We start from the raw sequence: 13,438 nt of genomic DNA on the forward strand, positions 1-13,438 counted from the left end.
AAAGGGACATAAGCACTTCTGCTCCGTGTTTATTCAGAGCAGCACAATGGTGTTAGTCTATATGGTGCTGCTATAGACACAAACACAGCCAGCTACTGTGGAAAGGCCCGACACAGATATCAGTATGAGGGAGTCCAAATATTCCCATATTGATATAATGGCTGATATTCTTTATATATGAATGATGCCTCATGTGTGGCTATCGCTGTTACGAAAGAGACATGTTATGAAGGCAGGACATTTCACAGCTGATGTCTACAGGGAAACAGTAAACTTCACTTGGACATTTAATCATTATAAATAACAAATCTGTGAAAATTCTGACTGACAGGATGAGATTAGTTTTCCCTCACAGAAAAGCCATGTGCAAAAACTTGTGATCACATGTGAGCACATGACACGTGATTGTGCACATGTGAAACCTGTATGGGAAACATTTGGTTTTGGAACATTTCATGGTGTAATGTGAGAAGTCCATGTAGATTCCCATGTGAAAAGTTTTCCACATATTTTTGGAGCAGAAAGTGACCATATTTGGACGAGCTGGGGGAGGAGCCAGCGGTGGATCTGACCGATCTGATCGGAAACCTGACGATGCTACGTCCCACCCACCGATAGCTGTAACCTGACTGCACCACAGGCCTGTCAATCAAACAGACACGCCCCCAAAAACAGGTCTTCTTGAATCTTCTTTTCTAATGAATGAGGGATTATTTTCAGATGGACCTCCAGAAAACTAAGAAGAAGGAGTGACTTTAGCTAACAACACCGAGAGAACTGATGGACACATTTTATTCACTTTGGATTTGATGAGAGAAGTTGAATGGGAGTCTATGGAGCCGGAGGCTTTTTGGAGCCGACCTCTAGTGGCACTCGCTGGTATTGCAGCTGAAGACACTTCTGCCTCATTTTTCAGACCTGAAGCTACGAACTCTTTTCTATCCAGTCTGTGGTTGCAACATGTGGTAAACATGCGTCATACTTGTGATCACATGCATCCCATCGGGAAAACATGGAAAACTCATGATTTTTCTGTGAGGGTTACAGGTGGTTGGTCATGACATTGTGATGACATTTAGTCCTGATCATGGCTTTAGATGAGGTCAGGGGATCAAATTAATTACAACTCATTCCGAGGGCACATTCATGAGAACGTCTGTACCAAGTTATCATCTTAAATTTGTTGAGATATTACTGACCAGGACTACTAGTTGGGCTATAAATGTTCTGTATGTGTTGGATGTGAGGTGACGGGTGTGACCAGAGCCTACAAGATCTAAATTATAACTGTACTTTATCATAATAAATCAAGGAAAAAAAAGAAAAAAAAGTAGAATTATGTTTATGTCCAAACAGGACTATGCTGCAGTATTATTTATGTTTAGTAATATTTGAATCAGATGTGAACCACTGCAGCGCTGTGCTTATCTGAAGGTCACCATCACCACCTTTAATGAGGCTCCTATCACTCAGAGATCGTCACCTGTCAGCGGGTCCATCAGGAACCACCGAAGGCGTCTACAGTACACAGGTCAGGAGGACCAGGTCTGTGGGTCACCATCATCACATCTGAATGCCGGCTGACTTCTGGTAAATCTGGGTCTTAAATTTCACTACTCACTTTTTCTGAATAAAAACAGAGTTTCATGTCTGTTCAAATGTTGGATATGTTTAATGGCCAGTTATCTACACAGGAAACGTCTAAAAGTGACAGCAGCAGGCAGTGATGCACGCTGCAGGCTCCAGCGTGACTCTACAGTTGCACAAGAGAGCTCCGGTTACACTTCCTGTTCTGTTCGGTGAAGCCATTCATACAACACGTGCTTCCAACAACAACAGCTGATGAAGCTGGGATGCAGCCAGAAGCAAGAAGAATGATAAAGTGAGCTACGTACAACGAACGAATAAAAACCCAGAAACGGTCAAAGAGGAAAATAAAAATGTCAGCCGTGTTACCAAAGGCTGCAACACCCAGACTCTATTGATAGTCACCAACACAGGAAATGGACACCATAACACTGACTACCAACACAGCCCAACGCTGCCGGGAGGGGAGAGGAGGCAGCTGGGAGGAGGAGACACAGCGACAGTGTGCTCAGCTCAGCGAGCGTCACAGACAAAAGAGGCAGCGGTGACGGGAAGCAGACGAGAGACGAACCACCGAATCAAACCACACAACCGACCAAGTGGGACTGAAAAAGCCTGGAGACAAACACAGCAGCAGGCTCTCTGTCGCAATGCTCCTCCGCTGAAGGTTGGCCGACAGGACCAACACGAAGTCCACTGCTGATTCCTACATTTCTCTGCATCATTTGTCCCAGAGTACAGAGTGTTGATGTAAAAGTTGACCAACAAAAGCATTCAGAGCAAATAATCAACCTGGAGTCTAATAAACATCAAAACAGCTTCAATAGATTACAGATATAATACAACCCTGATGACGAGGCTTTTATTTGTGTCTTTATGCATTAAAGGAAGATTCACACGAACTCGCTGTCCTTCAGAGTCGGACAAAAGATCAATGCTTTTCTTTCCAACATGAAGCTTCTTCCTGCAGCCAACGAGCAGTAAACAGTGAATCAGCTGTAGATCAGCTGATCTATTACCTTTCAGTCAGTGAGCTTCAGACGTGCTGGCAGGCGGGTTTTGTTACAGTGTCTGAGTGGAGCCGGCTCACCGTTTCCCTCGTTTTTGGTGATTGAATGAAGAAATATAACAGTGACATTAATCTATCTCTCAGCCCCCCCCCCCCCCCCCAAAAAAAAAAAAAAGCAAATGTCAAATTGTTAATTTAAACGGTCCGTTTCAGCATGATAACATAAACTATTTGGAAACTCAGTTCAGTTTCCTTCCAGTGGCAGGACGTCATATAGGTTCATTACAATCTGCATCACCTTAAACAAATCACGGCCTGATTCAGTCCAGCTTTTCTTATAAAGCCAGTTAACTCAGGTTTTGTTAGGTGTAGAAATAACTAACATTATTCAACCAGTAGCTCCGCCCCAGAGATCTGATTGGTCAACTGAACATCTGGAACATATCATCATGACATCACATCCTGCTCATCACTACAAATATCCCTCCACCTCCTCAATGGGAACATAGAATTAGAACTGAGTTTCATATAATATGTAATATAATGTAGTTTCTACTTGTTATAGTTCTATTAAATGACCCATTTGGTGAAGTCGGGTCTCTTTTGGTCCTTTTTGGTCGCTCCGAGCACCCGTACCGTAACACCACGGATAGTCACACACTTACAGTCCTAGTGGAGGCTAGCTGGACCGGTTTGGTTTGAACACATGACACGGAGCTAAAATGTTAAAAACACATGAGAACATGGATATCTTTGTTCATCAGATATCTTTGTTCATCAGATATCTTTGTTCATCAGATATCTTTGTTCACCAGATATCTTTGTTCATCATCAGATATCTTTGTTCACCAGATATCTTTGTCCTTCAGATATCTTTGTTCATCAGATATCGGTGTTCACCAGATATCTTTGTTCATCAGATATCTTTGTTCCAACCAGACTGAGCTAGCTGATCAGTTTAGTGTTTCTATGTTCTGTATTTATTCAGTTGGAGACTAGAAATCCTCTCTGTTGCTAGGGTGGTTGCTAAGGGTCCGACTACTTCCTGGAGTAGTAAACATGGAGTACGTTACATAAGAGTCTACTGACACGACTGATTGTTTTTCCAGTTGTTAGTCATACTCCATGTGTTGCCATGGAAACGGAGATCGCACTAACAAAAAGTTTTATAATTTGAATGAATTGTTCCACAGTATGAACACATGTAGATTATATATTTTATGTAGTTGGCTGTATAATGTTGTATGATCTCTATATTACACTGGAGGGTGTGTTTTAACGTGATGACTGGCTCTTCAGTGATGCTTACACCCACCAGTGAACTGTCGTACCAATACTGACGTTAAAACGCACCCTTGAGTGTAATATTGCTTAAATAAGCATCTTCTTAAAGGTTATTTTTTCTCTTATCCTCCTGACCTCAATGCAGCATTCACAACCGTTGATGTTATTAAACATGGAGCTCATGAAACCGTTCTTATGATAACCATTATAACATCCAGGATGTGGCTTTACGTCTCGTCACTGCCTGAAGTTTCCTGTCCTGCTGGATGCTGCCTCCTGCCTCCTGCCTCCTGCCTCCTGGCTCTGCAGCCGGGGCTCTGCAGCCGTTTGCTTGTGGAAGAGGTTCTTGCATCAGCCGGGCCGATGGAGGAGTGGAGGAGGGGAAGGGTAGCCGGGCCGATCGGCCGGGTCCCAGAGGGAGGCTTACGCAAACACAGGAAGTAGCGCTACCATGTGGGAAGTGCTTCATCATCACTTCACATGCTTCTGCCTCGCTCTCTTCTTCTCGCCTCACTGGAAGCTGCCTCACATCCACGCTGCTGTTCTGGACATGAGGACATATTTACTGTGATGGACTTCTGTAACTGAAGCCAAGAGCAATTTAAAAAAGACACTTATTCAGATTATTAATAGCTGCTATTTTCTCGCTATAAGAGACGATGTAAATCCAATCATGTATTCATGGTAGCAGCTATTCAAAGATTCTCTGTGCTGTACAGGTTTTATTTAAAAGCCTACAAACATGTGTTTAAGCTGTGTGGATGAGAGCCACCGCATAAACAGTCAGAACCTCTCACAACCTCTCACAACGCCCACCAGGAGTCAGGAAGGAGCATCGCTGTGTGGAAACCTCCGAACACCAGCAACTACTGACGGAGTACTGACAGAGTATTAAAGAGAACCAACGGAGTACTGACAGACTACTGACAGAGTACTGACAGAGCACTGACAGACTACTGACAGAGTACTGACAGAGTACTGACAGAGTACTGACAGAGCACTGACAGAGTATTACAGAGCACTGACAGAGCACTGATGGAGTATTACAGAGAACTGATGGAGTATTACAGAGAACTGATGGAGAATTAAAGAGCACTGACGGAGTACTTACAGAGAACTGATGGAGTACTGGCGGAGTACTGACGAAGTATTTACAAAGTACTGACAGAGTATTACAGAGAACTGATGGAGTACTGTGTGTCAGTATGCTAGACTCAGAGTTAGTGAATATAAACAGCAGTTAACGGCTGCACCGTATCCACTGTAACGTTGATGTTTCTCTTTCTGTAAATAAAACCTGTGAATCTTCTTAAATCCGTCCAGCTGAGCTGAGATGAGTTCAGCCGTCCTGTCGATGCCTGCAGAGATGAAACTTCCTGTATTTTAACCACCAGCTGTTCTGCTTGAAATCAGCTTCAAAGAACTTCATCTGTGTGTAATAACCCAGACCAACTTCCTGCAGCACACAATGAAAGTAATAACTGATATATATACACATCCTTACTCTATGTATGAATATGAAGGCAAACATCTGGCACGCTACAAGTAGAGCAGACCATATCTGATGTTTTCTAAATTGATCGAAACAACTCGGATACCCGTTGAGGAGAAAACATCCAGACAGCTGATGTTTACCAGACTGCTGCTCTGCTCCAATCAGAGCCCATCAAACATGGCAATCAATCAGCCCATAACGACCTGCCACTCACATGTCGGTATCAGCCTATACGTTGGCTGATATTAAAAATAAAATGTGTTTACAAAATATAAAGCAGAAAATGATGCCTGGGTGTCTGATAGCCACACTTGAGGGATTATTGCAAACAATGTGTGTTTATATATACTTTATATGTAGTATAAATATGAAGAATATCTGCTGAGGCATCAGAACAAGATGTTTTTCACTTCCTGATATTGGCCCCAAATCTAAAATAAAGTGATGAACTACTGCTGTGGTGTTGTGGATTTTTTTTTTATTTTTTTTTTTTTTTGGGGGGGGGGGGGTCACTGCGCTCACAAAGCTTTTATTGATGGACAATTTAACACTTCAAGGGGTCCAACTGCTGCTGCTGCACAGCCAGGTTGAACATCTGGACTGAGCAGGTGTGTAGAAGCTGCACAGCTGATGAAACATGGGATGTAGTTTGACCCTGAATCAGACACAAGGTATTCTTACTCAGCGATAGATTTAAAGCACCAACCAAAGAGCTGTATTGATCCTCCTGGCAGAGGCAAGAGATTTGTGGATGAAGTTTTTCTAACACTGATCGATAGACGGGGTCGTCCTGTCGAACACCACAAGAACCAGACAGCAAACAACAGCCAGAGACACAAAGTACAATCCTAGAAAAAGATTCACGTCTTACCTGGACATCGTAAAGCGCCACGATGTTTTCATGCTGCAGCTCCTGCGTGAAAAGCAGCAGAAAAACAAGAGGCGTTAGCAGGAAGGTTAACGGGATCGCTGTCATTGATATTTCTATCAGGGACATCGGGGCTCGTCTCTGATTCACAACGTCTCATCATTCTTTAAGTACACTGAGAGGATCAGCTGGAGGCCATCAAGTCGCATACTTACCTTCAGGATTTTGATTTCTTTGCCAAGAAGGATCTGGGACTTGGACAGGTTCTTCTTATTAATGCTCTTAATGGCCACCTCCCAATCTGTCTTCTGCACAACAAGAGAACACATTACATGACAATTAAATCAGGATGTTCCTGTAAAAGCTTTCTGAATCAGACTCCATCTATTTCCTGTGAAGGTGCTGCTTTACTTCATTTTCTCCGCTGACATTCAACCGCCACTGGAGGGGCTGCAGTCAGTTCAAGGAGAGCAGACAGGCTGCTTTCTCTCAGGAGACATGGTGAGCTGCCCACCCACATCCTGGTCTCATCTCGTGTTCAGTGAACTGGTATATGTGGTGTTTTCAGTATGAGCTCATGTTAGCAGAGGTGGTCTTTGTTTGGAACTGGGCTGCAGTTTAATAATCATGTTCCCAGGTGACATGTTCACATTCAAACAGAAAGCTTCATCATGCTCACTCCCACTAGAGGAGCTGAAACCAGAGAAATGATGCAAATCAATATCATAAAATAAGATTTTGATCCTACTGTAGTGATACTTGTGCACAATGTGACATTAAAATTAAACCAAACAGAATATAGATTTAAAACTAAACTGCATTGTCGACATCTCTGAGAAGAGCTGGCGAAAAGGACGGAGGAAAGTTTATCCGCCCCAATGACACCGGGTCACTCGGGTTCCCGACGGCCCGGTGCGCTGAGTGACCCGCTGAATGACGAGGCACTCAGATGACAACTAGAACCAGCGCCAGCCTACTCACGCTAATAGAGAGGAGAGGGACCTATTTTCTCCCCCCGGTCTGAGATTATGTTTCCAGATGAGCTCCTGGAGCGAGTATAAAAAGACTCCAAGGCTCTCAGGACATGTGCTGCACACACAAACACCCAGCTGAGCACACGGAAAAAACCCCGGACAGAACCGGACTGTTTCTGGGCTCTTGAGAAGAAGAAAAAAAAACACACTGACAGCATGAACCAATGAAATATGCACGCTCAAGACAGACAGGAAGCCGAGGAAGTCCACTCTGTGGGCAAAAAGACGTGCTTTCCATGTGAATGTAGGTTAATAGGAGATGTTCCTGGTCCGCGGTGCAGCCTGCCAGAGGATCCAGCACACTGGTGACACTGATGTGTGACAGGAGTCCGTGTGTGTGTTTAATACGCAGCAATACACAGCCAACTGAGCTGCATGCATCCCGGCTCACAGACAGCCTGCCCAGCCGAGTGTGACTACGCTCACCCAGGAGGAACAAACCGTGGCCCGCTGCCCCGTCGAGGGATGCCGGAGGAGAGAGCTGCAGCAAATTACTCAATTCATCAATCGGATGACCGACAGAGCACTAATCAGCTGTTTCTCTGTTCAAGGCATCATCGGGAGTCATTTTTTATTGAATGAGATTACACACTTCTTAAATGTGAATATTTTCTGTCCATCCATGATTGATCGGGACACAACGAGACATTTGAGTTAGCAGCTCGGTTGTTTGGGAAACATGCTCAACATTTTTTTACATTTTCGGACTTTTCAAAGACCAAACAGCTCATGAATATAATTGTTATCTGCAGGTGGAGAAGGTGACGTCTTGTGTCACATAATGCTGAGTCAGCAGTAACAGAGTCACGCTGCAAAGGACAGCAGCATGCTGTCATTTTCCACAATAACGCCTGATCTCACTTATGAATCACAGCTGATTATAGACGTGTAAGCAACAGAGGGACGAGCATAGATTAAGGTCATTTAAAAAGATCAGGTATTGTGTAGTGTGCTCAAAACATGTTAGAGTGGATGTACATCTTTCCATCTGATTCAGTCGCTCACATTTTTATTTTAAGAAAGTAGGTTGAAAATATGAGATCTGATGATGTGCCCGACACAAATTCATTTAGTTTATCTCATTATTTCACATTATTTTTAACCTGTACGTGTGGAAAGATTTGTTTCTGGGACCAAACACACCTTCAAACATGAAGGTCAGCACAAAGAACCAAACTTTTCTCTTATCTGGAGATAATCTATTCTGTACTTCATCGTTATGACCTCAATCATTCTTATTTCACAAAGTGCTTCATATTTGCAGTCATGTGATCATGGGACAAGATAACCATGTCAACAACCAACATCTGATTTCTATGTGTTTAACATGTCTGTATCAGCATATTTCACTATCACATATCTAAATAAAAGTATGTAAAGTTCCTCTCCTGGTATTAAATTGAACCTTAACAACTGGTTTTTGTTCACCACGGTGACACACAAGTTATTTCACGCAAAATAATGTCCTCGTTGCTTTAATGTGACTGAGATGTAACTCTAAACTTTGGCAGGTTTTGATGTATGAAGCCCGGAATCTGTTTTTACACCGTCAGACTCTCACTGCAGGTCCACAACACAAATGGTCGTCTTTAAGCAGATAAAAAAACAACACCACGAGTTCAAAACTTTCACTGGAGAGGAACTTTAAACCAGATTGAAGAAGTGTTCAGGCGTTGTGACCAATCAGCATGTTTGAACTGATGGTGTCTGACTATGAAGCTGAGCAGGACGTCGGGCTTCAACAGCCTTAAACTTTCAGTTGGGACAGAACTTATTTTGTCCCGGGTTATTCACACTGAACATGTTGCAGTCACTGGAAAATGAGAACGACCAGAACGTCACTGCTGAAACTCGTCTTTCCCAAAGTCGTAAAGTTAAATATGTTTTTACAGACTGTAATGTATGAAAACAGATTTTTGGGACACACAGTAGAAGTGATTGGACATAAAATTACATCTTATTTGACATTTGTTGCATTTTAGTAAATTACTTAAAGTCAAACATTATGGCAAAACAAATTAGCTGACGATGTTGTGTGTGAAGAGCCGTTGTATAACTGCATATTAAAGATGTAGCATGCAACACTGCTGCAGTCCATCAGCTGTAACCTTCCAGTCCGATCCTTTAAATAGGCCTTAAACTGAAAATACACAGATCACATGCATGCTCTGTTTTAACATGACAGGGAGGCATGTGAGCAGTGGAGGGCTACACACACACACACACACACACACACACACACACACACACACACACACACACACACACACACACACACACACACACACACACACACACACACACACACACACACACACACACACAGAGTTTCCAGTGATGAGCAGGTGATAGTTTGTAGGTCTCTCCATTAATTTCAGTTTGAGGCTCTGAGCTGTCTATGGACTCTCTGGGCCCGGCCCGGGCCGGCCGGATGCTCTCAGGCAGCTCTCATTGAGGAATTAAGGACTGTCTGTTTCACACCAGCAGCAACGGGATAAACATGATGTCATCTCCTGCATCTCTGTCACATGTACAACACCAACCCCCCCCCTCCGTCCTGTCCTCCTTCTGTGATAGAAAAACCACAACCGGGTCAAATGTAAAGGATTTAACTCCATGTCTGAGCCCTACATTGTGAATCTAAGTGTCTCCGGGCCTCGGTGAGAGGGAACCCTGTGCAGCTCTTGCATAAGGAGGGCTTGTATCCTTAAAAATGGCTGAGGAAAAACACTGCACCCCATCATCCTCTTCCCTCCCACCTCAGTACGTCAGCAAATCATTCACTACCTGACTCATCCGTTTCATCAATGAACTAAACGACACAAACACACTTATATAACTGACCTCAGGCTGATGAAACGACCCTGAAACCACCTGCCGGTGCATGACGATGCATTACATCAGTTAGGATACAGATGTGCTGTCACATAAGAGTAGAAATATTAACTGTGACGGCCCACATATGCTGCAGCACCAGTGCTTTCTCCACTGACTGACCCAGATTTATAAATGAAGCTGAGGGGGGGGGGTGATTGCAGGCCGTGTATTTACCTTCCTGTGTCTTCCTTTGAACACCACAGCAAAGGCTCCGTGTCCAACCAGGTCTTTCCTGCTGTACTCAAAGTCTCCCACCGTCTCCATAGTGATGGACAGCTGCTGGTCCAGGTGATGGACAGCTGCTGGTCCAGGTGATGGACAGCCTTTAAATGCTGCTGTCCTCTTTATAAAAAACAAGAACCCAATTGGTCCCGATGCCTCTCAGTCTGCAGGATTAGGTCTTGACAGGCTGCTCGGTGCCTTGTTGCATAAATAAGAGATGCAGCCAGGACATGATGCATTCACGTGCCCTCCGAGCGGGTCAGGATGTTTGTGTTGTCACACAGAGCAGACGGGTCGGAGCATGGCTCCCAACAATCCTGAGCTGTCGGTCTGTGACCCAGTTGGATAGCTGCAGTCCACTAACACAGAGTGCGTCCCCAGTCTCCGAACCGGTTCCGAGGGACAGTCTACATGATGCCGAGCCGGGTGGACATGACCACCAAAGACTGGAGTAGCTGCAGACACCGAGCTATCTGTTAGCCCGACAGTGACCGAACCCAGCGGCCGCACGGAGCTCACAGCTGCTGCCCATCCTGAGTCCCTGCAAACATGCCACGAACCACCGGCCGTCGGTTAACCGGTCGGAGAGACAGCCGGTCGGTTAACCGGTCGGAGAGGCAGCCGGTCGGTTAACCGGTCGGAGAGACAGCCGGTCGGTTAACCGGTCGGAGAGGCAGCCGGTCGGTTAACCGGTCGGAGAGGCAGCCGGTCGGTTAACCGGTCGGAGAGGCAGCCGGTGGAAATCCAGCAAACATCCGCGAGCTCGTCAGCGTTAGCTTCACACGTCTGAAGGATGCAGCACAAATGTCAACACAGGGTTGTTTGTTGTTGTTTATCTGAAGACGTTGGTCCGTTTCCTGTGTCCTCTTCCTGTCCACCAGACGTCTCTGTCCTGCTGGAAACACAGATGTCTCCCCGGTGAGCGTCAATCTCATCCGTGAGAAATAAAAAACACCCTCCGTTGTTTCCTCCGTCGTCCGGTCCGACAGGACAGCCGACGAACGACCTCCTCCACCGCGTCTCCTTCCGCGTTGATCCGCCACACGTTCACCTGCTTCACCTGCTTCACCTGCTGGTGGAAACGGAGCAGTTTTAGATTACAGATCAGCTGTGACGTCACCGCTGCCGGCAGGTCCTCGTGCCGCACCGCCGACCCAAACAATGCTGACAGGTAGTTCCGGGTCCGGGTTTATAGGCTGCAGGCCGCGGAGGCCGCCGAACACCTTCCTTCCGCCGCGCGGGTTAGTCCGTCTAACGACGCTTTGAGACCTGCTTAGACGTATTATCTAAGAAATTAACACAAACAATAACACATGTTTTTGTCACTGTTAAAGATATTTTGAATAATAAATGCAAAGTATATCCAAATCTCCACATCCTGAGAAAGACTGTAGTTTCCATTAAAAACATGATCCAAATGCATTCTGGGTAACGTTGAACATGAAAGTAACATGTGTGTTGTATTACGTATGGTTTATATGACGTCATTTAACATGATATTTACTACTATATGCTTTAAATGTCCCGAGATGATGTTGGAGGTGGGGAGGGGGGCAAGATGGCGACTCTGTAAACCGCTTATTCACAAGCTCCGCTATCAAACTTAAAGTGGTTAGAAGTCGGATAAGAAAGTAGTTCTTTGTGAGTAAAGTGGACTTTGAGTGGCTGTAATCATGCAAAAAGCTGAAAACAAAAATAAAAGCACATAGAAAGTCCCGCAGCCACAGAAACTGATATCTTGACTCATAATTACGAGATCCGGATCGGTCCTGATACGGTTATATTTGGGTATATCAATGTTATATTTATTGGAACATTTCTGTTATTTTTTCTTTCGCCGTACAAAGATGTACTTTTTGGCTTTAATGATGTCAGCTGGCCGAAGAAAATGAAGAACCACATCATCAATCTTTTGATCATTTTCTAACAGAAAACTTCTATTCAGATTTTTTTATATATCAAATGTTACAAAAAACACAAACTATTCAACACCCTAACAACCCAAAAGCCCGAAATACTCTCAATGTATAAACTTTTTAATTGTCTGAACCGCTGAACTTTTTATTTATTATATATATATATATATGTATTATTTTTTATTTACCTCTAGTATGTTATTGTAAAATATTTTTTTTGAAATTTTCATATGTATTATCGTACTTATACGACTGAGACATGCATTAAAGTTTGTTTAAAAATAGGCCTATTCTATTAATGCTTTTGAAAATTTGACATCTTAACACAGATTACACTTGAAACACAGGGTTAGTCTAAAAGTAGTCTGACAAAAAAAAAATGAACAGCTGGAATACCCTCTGGGTGAATCTGAATGATGACAGCGTGGCATATTTTGTAAATCAAATTCACTTTTCCTAGAGATGAAAACATACAGTATATTATAGCCTGTACAGAAACATACATCTTGCATGGCAGCAGGATCTATGCTTAGATTTGACACCCTCTAGTGGACGGAAACAGAACCAGCATTCTTAGCAAAGCCATGAGACACATTGGATGTCTTTTGTAATTAAAGGTTTACACACACACACACACACACACACACACACACACACACACACACACACACACACACACACACACACACACACACACACACACACACACACACACACACACACACACACACACACACACACACTATTGAACCCGTTCTGTGACTGTGTGAAAATACAAGAAAAAACAACTTGTGTGTTTTGTGAAAGGCGTCTCAGCGGTTCATCTCACTTTTTCTGCAGGTTTTTAAAGTCAGCAAAGATGTGTGAAATACATCTGTGGTTAAAACCTTTGTTTCATGGGAGCTCCTGCTCTGATAGGTGGACGAACTGAGATCACTTATTTATTGAACAGATGATTGAAGCAAATGAAAAACAATGGGAGGGCCATGACGGCTGCAGTTATGTGGTACTGTAGCCTTTATACAGTACTGACCAGCAGGGTGCATTACAGGGAGTTAGATTGCACCAACAGCTGGTACCTCAGTGTGCTGAGTATGGTACGTATACATATAGAGGACAAACTACAGTGTTATTGATGTCATCAGG

The 13,438-nt window shown here is 43.9% G+C and overlaps 1 protein-coding gene across 1 annotated transcript in view; it reads right to left on the bottom strand.

Moving 5' to 3' along the window:
* Window positions 1–10,935, bottom strand: part of ulk2 (unc-51 like autophagy activating kinase 2) — a 39,271-nt gene extending 28,336 nt beyond the window's left edge. Inside the window, exons 1-3 of the mRNA XM_069724946.1 lie at window positions 10,329–10,935; window positions 6,459–6,551; window positions 6,247–6,288 (exon numbers count right to left, since the gene is read on the bottom strand). Coding sequence (XP_069581047.1) covers window positions 6,247–6,288; window positions 6,459–6,551; window positions 10,329–10,418 — 225 coding nt within the window. The 5' untranslated portion in view covers window positions 10,419–10,935. The remainder of the gene's footprint in view (window positions 1–6,246; window positions 6,289–6,458; window positions 6,552–10,328) is intronic.
* Between the last annotated feature and the right edge of the window lie 2,503 nt (window positions 10,936–13,438).

The sequence above is a fragment of the Brachyistius frenatus genome, unplaced genomic scaffold, assembly GCF_029030835.1.
Source record: "Brachyistius frenatus isolate BFR_SWC_R1_liver_20210118 unplaced genomic scaffold, ASM2903083v1 Contig_402, whole genome shotgun sequence".
In the NCBI taxonomy this organism is placed as follows: domain Eukaryota; kingdom Metazoa; phylum Chordata; class Actinopteri; family Embiotocidae; genus Brachyistius; species Brachyistius frenatus.